General features: G+C 30.3%; 3 protein-coding genes across 5 annotated transcripts in view; 1 reads left to right on the top strand and 2 right to left on the bottom strand.

Annotated features, from left to right (window-relative positions):
* MS3_00004034 (uncharacterized protein) overlaps nucleotides 1-12,780 on the top strand; it is a 60,560-nt gene extending 47,780 nt beyond the window's left edge. For all 3 annotated transcript variants that reach the window (XM_051211921.1, XM_051211922.1, XM_051211920.1), the window contains one exon: nucleotides 12,287-12,780. Coding sequence is in view for 2 of the 3 variants with exons in the window: in XM_051211922.1 (XP_051073296.1) it covers nucleotides 12,287-12,417 (131 nt within the window). In the remaining variant the exon portion in view is untranslated. The remainder of the gene's footprint in view (nucleotides 1-12,286) is intronic.
* Nucleotides 264-4,511, bottom strand: MS3_00004045 (uncharacterized protein). The gene has a single exon (XM_051211936.1). The coding sequence runs from the start codon at nucleotides 3,473-3,475 to the stop codon at nucleotides 2,885-2,887; it is 591 nt and encodes a 196-aa protein (XP_051073299.1). The 5' UTR covers nucleotides 3,476-4,511; the 3' UTR covers nucleotides 264-2,884.
* MS3_00004023 (uncharacterized protein) overlaps nucleotides 4,778-14,387 on the bottom strand; it is a gene marked incomplete at its 5' end in the record, with an annotated part of 29,019 nt that continues 19,409 nt past the window's right edge. Inside the window, 3 exons of the mRNA XM_035733216.2 lie at nucleotides 4,778-6,288; nucleotides 7,195-7,313; nucleotides 12,531-12,991. Of these exons, the coding sequence (XP_035588393.1) occupies nucleotides 5,262-6,288; nucleotides 7,195-7,313; nucleotides 12,531-12,991 (1,607 nt within the window). The 3' untranslated portion in view covers nucleotides 4,778-5,261. The remainder of the gene's footprint in view (nucleotides 6,289-7,194; nucleotides 7,314-12,530; nucleotides 12,992-14,387) is intronic.

Raw genomic sequence — 14,387 nt, 5'->3', positions numbered from 1 at the left:
ATGAACTTAAAATATAATCATTGAAGATATAGTTTGATACATACTTTAGACGCTTATTAAACTTTTCTACCACTTCAAATACTAAAGGTATTTACCAATCTATCGTGTATAAGATAGTTGAATTACAATGTATTTGTCCCTGTTTATCAAATGATAGATAATTAGGAAAAAATATCAAGAACTGTAGTTTTTCGGTTCGAGTTTGCCAAAACTTAGTTTTGCAATAATTTTTCAGTCTTTTATAAGCACATACATTTAGCATCCAAAGTTTATTTGTTCAAATAAATCTAAAATAATTTTAACAGTTGAGATCATGAGCCGATTGAAGCTAAACCATCATGGAAAACGTGGGAGCATTGTACGGCCATTTCGTCTTCTTGTGAGATTCCTCAATTTCGTGAGTTAGTTGAAGGTAGGTATTAACACCGTTAGATACCGGCTCAGTGGTCTGCAGGTTAAGTGTTCGCGCGCGAGACCAATAGTTCCTGGGTTCAAATCTCGCGAGGCGGAATGGTGGATAGGCATTGCTGAGGAGTCCCACAATAGGATAAAACAGCCATCCAGTGCTTTCAAGTTTTCCATGGTGGTTTAGCTTTCATTAACTCATGATCTCGACAATTAAAATTACTATAATATCCACGAAACTCCTTCTCATACAAATCTAAAATAGGTAGGTTAATTGTATTGTTTGCACAGTTAGAAAGTAAGTTGTCCAAATATTCATATGGGCCACTGTTATCATAGTCAATTGGTTAGATAGGCATCTATTATCATTGTATGGGAAGAAATAGTGTGTGATTAAAGTACTAGGAACTGATACCTTGTATCTATGTTTTTTTCATTATTTTAAATTGAAATTAAATGCTTCGACATGCGGTAAACGACTTATTTAACTTTTGGTGCAAAACTTCAAAATGTGAACTATCAGATTGACATATAAATCCATACATTAGGAGAGTGTAACTTGAGATATTCATTATTTATTATAATTTTAAATAACCGACGGTAGCCTATGTTGCAGTTAACATCAAAATTAAGGTTAACTTCTTTTTGGTGGAGTTTTGTTCTCTGAGCTGGATGGTTTGGTCATGGAGCTTTCATCGTTCTTCTGAACGACATCATCAGCACAAACTTCTATCTGAAACTTAGTGACGATCTAATAATACTGTAATGAAATTTAGTTTCAAAAAATATATTTAATTTAAAACAATTAAATGACTGGATAAGAAATATATATTCTTAAGGAAACATTTCCTACTGTTCTAGCATTACATTTTTGAATCTAATTAGCTGATACGTAGAGAACCTAGCCAGCTTCTAGAAGGTCGGTCATTTCCAGTTTATTACGTCTACTAGGTTCTCCTTCGAATTAGATCATTACCTTACATATAAGGTAGTTTAATCTCTAAAACTACTTTGCTTTTTCTACAAGCATAAGCTTGGTGTTGATAAACTGATGTTATTCGGTTTATGATTCTTTCGAAAACCTGTAAATGGGTTTGATAAACTATGCTTACCAACAACATATCAGTCTATATTACAACAAAACGTTCAAGAGTTTGTAACTGGCTGTTAAAAGATTCCTCTTAGATGGAACCCACTTTGTTTTAGTAAGGTATATAACTAAATTTGTATACATGGAAGAAATTTAGGAAGAATTCTAGTTGAAAATAAATTCTATCAGTGAGTTTTTAGAGCTGCATGTGTTGACTAAATTATAAGCTGGAAACTGTGGTTCAGTAGTAACTCCTAGATGACTTTTATTTTGATGGCCCAAGTACTCTTCTTTAAGGAGGAGTTTTATAAACATTATATATTTCAAAGATAGTAGCTATTTCCTGAATTCTTAATGAATTCATATTATATAAATATCGTTTTCCGTTGAAGCCATCCTTATACTCTTTACTTTAATATTTCCACAACAAAAACCTTATGAAAAGTCGAACTTTGAGCCTCTGGATTTTATAGTTAGTAGACCAATAGTCCACACCAACTTCTGCGATTGTTGTTTAAATGTGTATTCCGTGTAGATGAGTTTGATTCCAATACACTTTCCTTGGTATACACATTTTATCTCGGAAATGATTAAAAAATGGGGATTATTGAATCTTGCTAGACATGAGACCTGGAATTCTTAATTAGGCCATTTATAAAATCATGAATATACACTTTACTAGAACGGCTCACTAATCCACTGTTTTACCGTATTTCAAGCTTCTTTAGTAGATATTATTTCTTCATATTAAATTAACCTTCAGAACAAAACTCAACTAAATAATATCAAGCTAGGTTGACTTATATTGTGGAAAATGAGTGAATTCAACGCTTTTCGTTTGATTGTATGAATTACATGGAATACGTTGAAATTAGTTTTGATATAAACTTTTTAGTGTAAGACTGAACTTCATCAAACCTTGAAGCATGAATATTTTGGTACCATATTATATAGATCTTTAGTACCTTTGTTAATAACAAATAATTTTGTATCTATTGCTTTAGAGGTAGTTTTCATGCCCATTTTAGAGATTGTAAACTGTTTGTGACAAGAAATCAAATGAATTTGAAAAATAAATAGATTTTCACAATTTGTAAGATCCATGATTTTAGCATTAAACACTCTGTGTACAGTTTATATCTGTACTCATTTTCATATTAAGCAAAATAGACAATTAATGTAAGCTTATTAAAAGAATTATGATGGATTAAACTGCAAAATCGTGCATAGAGGACAGCTGACAGACTCGTTCGTGGTAAAGACCGGTGTCAGGCAAGGTCGCTTACTCTCACCCTTTCTCTTTCTCCCGGTGATCGATTGGATCATGAATACGTCATCATCTGGGGGAAGCATGAGATATAGTGGACAGATAGGATGTAGCAGGATGATCTAGACTTCGCAAATGATCGGGCTTTTCTTATCACACACGTAACAACAAATGCAGGAGAAGACGACCAGTGTAGCAGCAGCCTCAGCAGCAGTAGGTCTCAACACACACAAAGGGAAAAGCATGATTCTTCGATACAACAAAACATGTACCAACCAATTCTTACTTGACGGAGATTTGGAAGATGTAAAGACCTTTACATATTTGGGCAGTATCACTGATGAACACGATGGATCTGATGCAGATGTGAAGGGGCGGGTCGGCAAAGCAAGAGCAGCATCTCTATAACTGAAGAACATCTGTAACTCAAAACAACTGTCAACTGCCAACATCAAAGTCGGAATTTTCAATACAAATGTCAAGACAGTTCTTCTGTATGGGGCGGAAACTTGGAGAACTACGAAAGCCATCATCCAGAAAATACAGGTGTTTATTAACAGTTGTCTACACAAAATATTTCGGGTCCGTTCGCCAGACACTATCAGCAGCAACCTACTATGGGAAAGAACAAACCAGATTCCGGCTGAGGAAGAAATCTGGAAGAGTCGCTGGAAGTGGATAGGACACACACTGAGGGAAGCACACAACTGCATCACAAGACAAGCCCTCACATGGAATCATGAAGGCCAAAGGAAAAGAGTAGGACTAAAGACCACATTACGCCGGAAAATGAAGATAGATATGAGTAAAATGAACAACAATTGGATAGAACTAGAAAGAAAATCTTAGAACAGAGTGGGTTGGAGAATACTGATCGGCGGTCTATACTCTATTCGGAGTAACAGGCGTAAGTAAATATTAAAGGAATTAAATAGAACAGCTAGCAATAATGAATTATGTTAAGACAATATTTACTCGTATGCAAACCAATTAGACATACTCAACAATTCAGATCTGTAATCCTGGTAAGGTTATGAAAGAAGAATCTTCATTAACCACATTTTTGCTTTATTAATCATATGTGAATTTATTCTTCAGAAGATCATCATTATTACTTAGCTATATTCAATAAATTATTGAATAAATCACTTATTCAGAGTAAAAATAGGGATGGGCATTGAAGACAAATATCTAAAAGCTAGTATAAAAGTGTAAACGTTCAAGTAGATAGTAACTCTATATTCACTACTGACAAATACCAAAATGAATTTTTAAAAGTTTTAGTGAGAAACCATAGTCTATGAAATTAACTATGTATGTCAGTAATGATATATTTGCCGACATTAAATGATCGTCCCTGATGAAAAACTAACAACACTTGGAAAGACAAATGATATAATTCTGGTTGAGTGATCTGAAAAGATTTTACTCAAATAAAGATCTAAATAATCATGGTTAGATCCTATATAACTTTATGAATTCACACGGTTGACGAGTGGTAAACCAGAAAGAAACATTTTTCCTGCTTTTTTTCTTGTTTTCAATGATCCTTCATTTATTGTCTCTTCTTGTGGGAATCTATCTTTAGAATCACACATACATGCGATATATTTACCGACCATTTTTATGGTAATTCACTTGGTATTGTTTTGCTTGTATGTTCCCATTGAGGTTTAAAACTAATTGATCAGTCTGTTATTGGCATATGTGCATACTGTGCATATGCCTCGATATTACCTTAATTCACAGGCTAATTGTAAGCAATGATGGATAGTAGCTAGCAGTGGAATCCAGGATGCGTGTTTCGTCCTATTTGGGACTCCAGCTGACGAGTCCCAAATAGGACGAAACACGCATCCTGATTCCACTGCTAGCTACTATCCATCATTGCTTACATTTTTATGGGAGTTTATAAACTGAATTTTGTTTTAAGATGGTATATATAACAAATAACCTTTAAGCTAAGTCATTTCGACTTTGTGACCAAAAATCCTATCATCACATCACTAAACGATATTTGTTTAAAATTCTATAGAAAATTTTTATTGATGTTTACTAAATAAGTTCCCATAGATAAGAACAATATTGTCAAAGAAGTATATTCAAATGACGAATCTTAGATAAGAAAAAAAAACCCAGAAACTCTTTTATTGAATTCTATTGTTAACACATATATTATTAAGCATTGTGATGTATTAAGTACTTCATATTAAATATCCCTAACTAATGTTGACTGATATACACAAAATTATTATGAATGTTCAAATAACTATCCGGTGAACTTTTTGAACAGAAATATGATCAACTTAAAAAATACAAAAAAAAAATGATTACGTAAGTTAGAACAAATGAAATAATCAATAAGTTGCTAAGTAGTAAAATGATGTAACTCATTGATTGACATATAACATTATAATAAATACAGTTATCATGTACAATTTCATTCATTTCACATTTTATAACATTAAACATTGTGTTCATTTGTCATACCAATAATATTTAATAATAATTTAAGTCGGAAAATTGTGTAGGTGGAGCTGGGGAAAGTGGAACAGCTTGTACTAGAGGTGAAGCTTTCGTTGATAATGATGATGTAATTGAGATAGTAGGTAATTTATTGGATGAATTTATATGAATTTGATTGTAATTATTAGAATTTAAATTAATTGTATCTTGCACTGTTTTATATAATAGATAATTATTATTATTATTATTATCATTTATTGCACAATTATCATTTTGGTTAGTGTAATCATTTTCCATATTAGATAACTGATCAAAATATCCACTGGTTATGTAACTATCATGAATTGATGATAACAAAGGGTTATATGAAGGTTGCAGATATCTAGAAGTATTATCATTATTAATATCAGTATTATTTGTAATAATAGAATTATCCAAATTTACAGGAAATCTTGAATGTTCATTTATTTTATATGGGTCATTTGAACGATAAGAGTTTAAGTTAATCATTGATCGACCATTATAATCTTCTTCAAAATTTTCAGCATAATTTCTTTTGTCCAATGATAATTGTTTCACTGATGTTACATAACATGGTGGTTGTTTTGCTGTAGGGTTCCATGTCATATAACGATTAGATAGATATAAATCTTTTGGAATTGTAGTAAACCCATTTTCATTTAACAATTCACTACGATATCCTGTTGTACCAATAGAAGAATGTCGATAAAGTTGTTGCTCGCGCTGTTGTTCATGTTGTTTTTCTTGACGATATGGTCCCGGATATTGATTTTGATAATATTTATGTGTAGATGAAAAGTCATACAAACCATAATTTCTATCTAGATTTGTGCTTGTCTGTAATAAGGATTCGTTAAATGGTGTTGGATAAGCAGCACCTGTTTCAATAATATCATTATTTGTATTTCCTGGAATTATTCTACAATCAGAACCATCGTAATAATTTTGATCAGTCGGTGATTGATCAACTGATGTCCATTGTCTAGCCGATTTATAATTACAACTTGAATCATGTGTAATTATACTGGAAATATTAGATCTATCATAGAAAATTAAGAAAATAAACATTAATCATTAAGATGGTAACAAAGAAGATTTTACACCGTTTAAGAAATAATGTTGTTCATGAAATTTAAAGCATATGTGTACAAAATAATTATCCATATTTCATAACTTTTTCACGATTATAACAATAGAGTCTTCTTGGCTTTCATATAAATGTTTACTTAAGTTTATTCTTCTGAATAGTTTGTAGTGACCTACTTTTATCAGGAGAACGCGATTGGTTTAATGGGAACAATTATATTATAACCACTTGTACCAGTGATTGTTTTACTGTACTTGTTTGTTTAACTGTACTAAAGACATCCATTATTCTTCCATTCTTCCTTCCGTTGGTTGTGACCTTGCACGAACTTACGTTTGCTCAGTAAATCCGCTTGGACTCGTTTGATACGATCTCAGTATTCTTTCGATACCACGAGGTCACCAACAAATATACTTAGATACAACCTTCAATTGCCTTCTGATATTTGGTACGCAACCTCCTTGTAGTGATGTTCATAGTCAAACGCGACTCAATCCCACGGTACAAGTTTATATATTTAACTTATCATAGTTATTTAATCCTTGATTATCTAACACCACTCTATTTAGTCTGGATTTTTACACGTATGTTCTGGCCTTAATTTTTGTTATCTAGTCTTTTATACACTTTCCCCCATTATATATACTGCTCCTAAAACGATACTCTAATCCAGAACGATGTAGTCATTATATCGTTAAGCTCTGAAACTGAATAATTTCTTTGACATATGATAAACAATACGGATTCTAGTGAAACGCTTTCAAGAAGTTTACGCTAGTCTACATTTTAGGGTTCGTGAAGATAAAATCATTTTTTAATAAGTTTATCTTCCATGCAAATAACTTAACGATTACTTACTTTTTATCCATTTTAGGTTTACGACGTATTAAGCATAAAACTAATCCAATACATCCTGTACTTATAGTTATGATGAGAATTAAACCAATAGAAGATATGATGATAAGTTTTCTCCAGTTCTAGTGAAATAAAAGAGAAAGTGGAAGGCAATTCACTTAAAAAGATAATCAGTCTCATTCATCAATATCAAAATATGACATAATACAAGCTATGTATTAGTGAGATATCTAAGAATTGAGTACAGTTATGACTAAACTAATTGTCAATGACCATGTTTTTAGCTTAAAAGCTAAACTTTTGCTGGATTATGAAAAGAAGACTAATCCTAATCACTAAAACACGCACATAAAATTGTGTGTAGTTTACACGATGCCTGCGGTAGACACATTTTATTTTAATAGTTAAATTCATGAGTCAATCTAAGCTAGATCACCATTTGAAACCTGGAGGCTGTGAACGGCCGTTTCGTCCTAGTGTATGACTCCTCAGCAGTGCGCAGAAATAGTAGTAACATGAAAATCTTGATTCATGAGGTAACATACAATTCAACCAATTAACATAATTTTTACTTTGAGTAGTTGTTTCATTTTTCTTTCTGATTTTTGAAAATTGAACCAACCAAATTAATGAAAAAATTTAATTATGTGCTCTGATGTAATATTTGTCTGCAAGACTTCATGAACTTTGAATAGAAAAAGAAAAAATAAGGTTCGAGGGGTAAAAATGGAATTAAATCCGTTTCAAGAAATTTTATTAGCAACAAGTAACTTAGATATATAATGATTGATAAGACTAGAAATAAGTTTTCCTTACGTTTAATGATAGAACTACGAAGAAAGCTGTGAGTGGTGTAAAATAAAAATGATATAACACACTATAATTAAAAGTAACGTACTATAGGATTATATAATCAGTGAGATTAAGCTTGCAAATAAATAACTAACTGTATCATAAAACATTACAATTTAAATTAAACTGAACAAAGTGGAAAAAAGTTGGGTAAGCGATAAAACGGTAGACAAACATTTTGTAGAACAACAAACTTCCTAGGTGAATTCTTTCATTACGCTGCCCTATTGAATGTTTAGATAAGTCTTAATTATATTAACATCATATTCGTAAACAACCAGTGACTGGTCATTACACTTGTCAAGATTTTTGTTCCTTTCCAATCTCGTGATTCAGCTGTCTTCTTTCTAGTTCTATTTATATATGGGACTCTAAAAGTATAAATAAATTGGTAAATGTGATTGATGTTTACTTCATAAAGTTACCGATGTATTTATGATTGCTTGTTGTGCTACTTGTGAAAAGCGACTTTGAAATTATAGCCTTTATTCTCTATCTAATTATTTATAGATTATCATCTTTCACGAACAAATAAAGGAAGATGACAAACTTCTGTTTTATGGTTAGAGGTCTGGGATTTTCAGCAAACTCTTACTGAAGGCCCAGGATTCGAGTCCCATGTGAGGAATCGTGGATGTGCACTGTTAAGGAGTCCCATAATAGAACGGAACGGTCATCCAGTACTTCCAGGTTTTCAATGGTGGTCTAGCTTAGATCGAAACATGAATTGAACTGTGAATATTTTATATAAAAGTTTCTGAAATATCCATTACTCACAAGACTTATGTTGCTCTGTGCTCTCAAAATAACTTCATTAAATAAAATGTTTTAACTTTTTAACTATAGTCTTATTATTCGTTATAAATGTAGATTGTTTTCCACTGAAAACATAAAATTTAAGATAGAATCAATTCATTATTTTTACTGCAAAGTTTGATTTACTTCGTTCAAAAATTATCTGAGAGTAAATGTATCAAATTAACATTCACTTTAGATCTGTTTAATCTGTTACCCTTTTGTTATTTTGTTTAAATGATAACATAAAACGAATTTCGTGTATAATGATCAAACGGTTTACTCTAACTTGGTATTTAGAATATGACAAACGTCATCTTAGCGTTTTGTCAACAGAATCCGGTCAGCAGAAAACTATGAAACTAGGCAGCATATTTCTATAAAAAAAATGTACTTAAACGAACAAGAAACATAAAGCTACATAGAAAATTAAGATCAGAAAGTTAAAGATAATAAGACTAAAACTAACTTTATACATCACACAAACTTCATTTAGTTATGCACTCAGTTTAATGTTGAATAATATGACTAAACTCTAAAATAGGAGTATCGATTCTATCTAAAACGAAATATTTCTAGTTAAGTTTCTAATAATTAATCTATACTCATAATTTTGTTAGGATGACCAGTTTAACTTTATCACTTTATGTAAATAGTGAAGAAATAATTTATTCACTCGGTCTACTGTTGTTTTAATTCGTGTTTAAATTATATGTATATGGAATTAGAATATGTAAACAAATGCTTCACAATACTTCATGATTATCACTATCAAGGTTTATTGAAGGTTATTGAATTTTATGTATATTACGAAGCAAGCCTAATTAGAAATCACTTGAAAACCGGATAGCAGTGGAAAACTGTCCCGTCCCAGTAAGGGACTCCTCAGGTTTGCACATCTATGATCCTTTCGAATGAATCATTGATGCGTAATCCAATACATCAACATCTGAATGGTATTTACACGTAAATCAACTAACTGTTCGATTTAGTTATTTTTGAATGTTTTCATTGGGTGATTGTTCCACACTCAACATGTGTGCTGCCGTGGATGCGCATTTGTGAGTGGTCCCATGCTAAAATGAAACGGTCATTCAGTGCTTCCAGGTTTTTTAATGGATATCTAACTTGAGTTGGTTTATGATATCTGTAAATTTATAATTAGATTAAATATAATTGTCACAACTGTAAATCTGTTTTTCTAGTGGGTAGAACATCACATTGCTTATGTCTATATATTTATTATTTGAATCATGAATAGACTAGTAACTAATCTCAATGGTTTAAATGTATTTACATACATGCTCATTTACATGTACTTGTGATTTGATAGTTTAATTGAACTTACACAATTAATATGGTCAAATAGTTAATAACAAATTACCTATAATTTAATTACACCTTTTCATTATTCATACTAAATATCATCTTTACAAACTATATTAAATTAGAATGATAATACATGGAACCACAACAGTATACTTATTTTCAATAAACATTCTCATCTTGAATATTTATTTATTTTAAACACAAATCGGCTACATCATAAACATTGTCTACTATCGATCGTTAATGTATCACATGGAAACTGTATGGAACCTATTTATTAGAGAGTGAGAGAGAGAGATTTAACCATATAAGCATATATATGTATATATACTTTCATAATACCTATGAAAAAGGGATGAGAATATGAAAATCATGTTTACTTAGTATTAGTATATACAGAAACATTATTAAGTGAAATTCACTAATATGAAATCATTCAGGTAGTAACAAATTGTAATTAGTATATCACTCTACAAGAATTGACTATCATTATACCTGTATTATATTATGAAATTACACTTTATGAAGAATTCATTGGATTGAAAGTTATAATTTGATTGTTCTTTATAGATGATCAATGTTATTTATTTTATAACCGTTCATATGTTTTATTATTATGTATAATTTAGATTTGTTTTTCAGTAAAACTTATGACTCAGATAACAATCAGTGTTTATTTGTAAATAATTCTAAATTAGTAATGCTTTCATAATTAAACTATAAATCATTCAACATAATACTTTATCTAATTCATTTTCAATAACTGAGTGTTATTGTTTAATCTGTTGTATGAAGTATGGCTAAAAGCCAAGTACATGATTTGTACTTTGACACTGACTTATATTGTGCTAATGAAGTGTGGCAACTTGGAACGATGCATATATGTGCCTGGTCGTACATTGTAACTCACTGACTCACTTACATTACTTCATTTAATTAACTTGGTTCAAAAAAAGATACCATTGAGATTTCAATAAAAAAGTTAAATTGTTCATTGTTTATTTATACTACGATAGCAAACAGGCAGCTGAGTATCAAATAACAATCTAAGCATACTGTTATAGAATACAGATAACAAACTTTTTGTGTACAGAAAAATGTTTACATACTGTCGATGAAAACTCAATGGTTAAAGTATTATCTCTGAAAGAGTAGTTCACTTCCTAGTAGTTCTTATTCTCAAAAGCCTTATAATCCTGTACCTATTATATGTGATACACAATGTTTGTAACAATATATTCAAGAAAAATCAACCCTCATTTAGGTACTGAATGATTAAAATTTATAGCTAGGTTATATTTCTTCATCAAAATTCTACCATCAGCATTGATGATTTAAATATAACAATATTCACGATCGAATAACATATTTATATAATTATAGTTTGAACATTCGTATTATAGCTTATTGAAAAAGAAAAATACTTTTTACCTTCTAGTAACAAGTGATTCTTATTAAGTTAATATATAATAAGTTAATAATCATTGTGTTATAGTGAAGATTCGTAGCTCATATGGATGATTTTGATAGAGTTTTGTTCTTTGAGCTAGATAGTTTGATTGTGAAGCTTTCATCATTCATCGAATAGACTTCAAATTTATGTTGATAATGTCATTCAGAAGAACAATGACCAAACCATCCAGCTCAAAGGACAAAATTCCGTCAAAATTATAATACAGTTGTGGTGTGTGCTACTTATATTGACATAAGTAGTATAGGATGTTAGTCGTGAACAGAAGGTCTGGCAGCAGAGAGACAAGAGGATCGAACAGTAAAGAATCGAAACAGGATGCAATTTGTATGAAAATACAAGAACAATGAAGTCTGAGTCATTTTGAGACAATTGATGGGCAGTTTGCAAATGAAGCATTTACTTTATGATTGTTAGATTTTATTAACAAGTCCTGTAATTTTATGCTAAACACATTTGATTGTCCACACTCGTGTTCTGTTCACTACACAATCTTTAACAATATGATATTTTGATTAGTTTCATTACGATTATTCTTTGAAGTGCACAAAACAAACTACTTCAGTAATGTTTGATACTATTTTATTTTCATGAAACTAGCATCTCTTTACATACGAATATTGATTATATTCTTTTTTATCCTTTCAGAAACACTTATTGTTTATCATATTCAAAAAAGTCATAATTCATCATTACAAGATGATAATGCTTCCATTAATCATGATAACACATTCTCATCAAATTCTTATACATTTAATATTCAAAGTCATCGTAACTAACTAACTAACTTCAACAATCAAACTTCAAAATGGTACTTCTTTGACATTTTTCTTTATTATTAATAATGAATAGCAAATGAATGATATAATATTGATAAATAATAAATACAAACCTGTTCATGAATAGTTTTTGAATTGTTTATTGGTATAACTATTTCTGAATAAGATACAATTGGTGATATTGTACTACTGATTAATGATTTATTAGTAGTTATAGAATTGAAAGGATATTGAATAAATGGTGTTGAAATTATTGATTGATTATTAGAATGAATTATTAATTTTGATTTTTGATTTTTAGTTTTATATTCTATATTATTCATAGTTGTATTCATATTTAATAAATTATTATGATGAATTGAATTATTTGAGTTTTCTGATAATATACTACTAATAACTGGATTTTTTAATTCACAACGTAAACCTTTATAATTAGATGAACATATACATAATGGTAAGTTAATAGTATCTACATTTGGATTATTCATACATAATCCATTATTTAAACAATAATTTTTATGATGAATACATTGATCTAAACGACATATTTGAAATTTTTGATCCATGTAGTAACCTAAAATTAGAAGAAAAAGAAAGTGTATTTGAAACAAAACAAAAAAGTTAAAAGATAGTTTTATCTTTGAGGAGTTGAATGTTGAGACTGTTCAGAAATTAACATCATAACTCTATCTGGAATTGATCAATAAATATCGTTAGGATCTCATCAGCTGCTTACAACCTATAATATTTTAAAATCAGCCTGATTACAGATATTGACATCCTTATACATAAGTGGGTGATTAAGAATGTATATATGTATCATGATCTAACGAAGATTCCGATCGAGTTAATGATGTCATAAAATTTTATTTCGAATAAATAAAGTTTGGGAGGGAAAGTTCCAGAACACTGAAATAATGACTAGAACTCATGGGATTAAAAAACTCATTAGATGATTATGTAATGAAGTAACTGAAAATAGATTAATAATAATGGTTACTTCATTACATAATCATTTAATGAGTTTTTTAATCCCATGAGTTCTAGTCATTATTTCAGTGTTCTGGAACTTTACTTTCCAAACTTTATTTATTCGAAACAAACAATTTTTACTGACCTTATTGAACTTTATTGAAATCTTCGCTACATCATGATACAGATGTTCATCTTTAATCACCCTCACATATATAAGCATGTCAATATCTGTAACCAGGCTGATTTTAAAATATTATAGGTTGTAAGAAGCTGATGAGAGCCTAACGAAATAAAATGAGTTCATATTATTCTGCATCAATCTTTGTTCTTGCTCTCTTCAAAATAATAAAGGGAACTATGTATATCAATAAATCTCGATGTGACTGCTTTAACAATAGGTTATTTAGGAATTTTTACGCTTTACTCTACTTTAAAAATCCTTTATCCTCATAGATGTTAACTCTTCAATATTCAACTGTTTAAAATTAGTATCAATTTATACACTTATTGCATTATTCTTTTGAATTACTTTCACATTTGATATAATGATTCATACCTTACATAAATAGATATTTCTATTCCAATAAGCGATTGTCTCTCTAATAGAAGTTCAAAATTCTCATCTGTTAACTTATTTTATACTATCGGGTAGCTAAAATACTTCATATTTTCGTGTCTACGGTGATGAAGGTCAGACAATGTTTTAAATATTGAATTTGGCGATTATAGGAATATAATCAGAGAAAACGTTTTGTGGATATTATGGAAATTTAATAATCGAATTCATGAGCCATTTGAATCTAGACCAACATGGAAAACCTGGTAGCACTAGAGTATTGTGTGACTCCTTAGCAGTGCGCACCCACGACCCCACGAACCCAGGACCGATCAGTCTCGAGCGCGAGTGCTTAACCACTAGACCATTGAGCCGGCATCCAACGATGTTAATGCAATTATTATTTTCTAAATCCTTTTATGATAAAAAATTATTAAGG

The sequence above is a fragment of the Schistosoma haematobium genome, chromosome 1, assembly GCF_000699445.3.
Source record: "Schistosoma haematobium chromosome 1, whole genome shotgun sequence".
NCBI lineage: Eukaryota > Metazoa > Platyhelminthes > Trematoda > Strigeidida > Schistosomatidae > Schistosoma > Schistosoma haematobium.
Note: the sequence above shows the minus strand (reverse complement) of the source record. Positions and strands in the feature narration are given on the sequence as shown.

Bases quoted from the DNA above. Each gene is read 5' to 3' on its own strand.
- MS3_00004045 (XM_051211936.1), bottom strand. From the start codon at position 3,475: ATGCAGTTGTGTGCTTCCCTCAGTGTGTGTCCTATCCACTTCCAGCGA.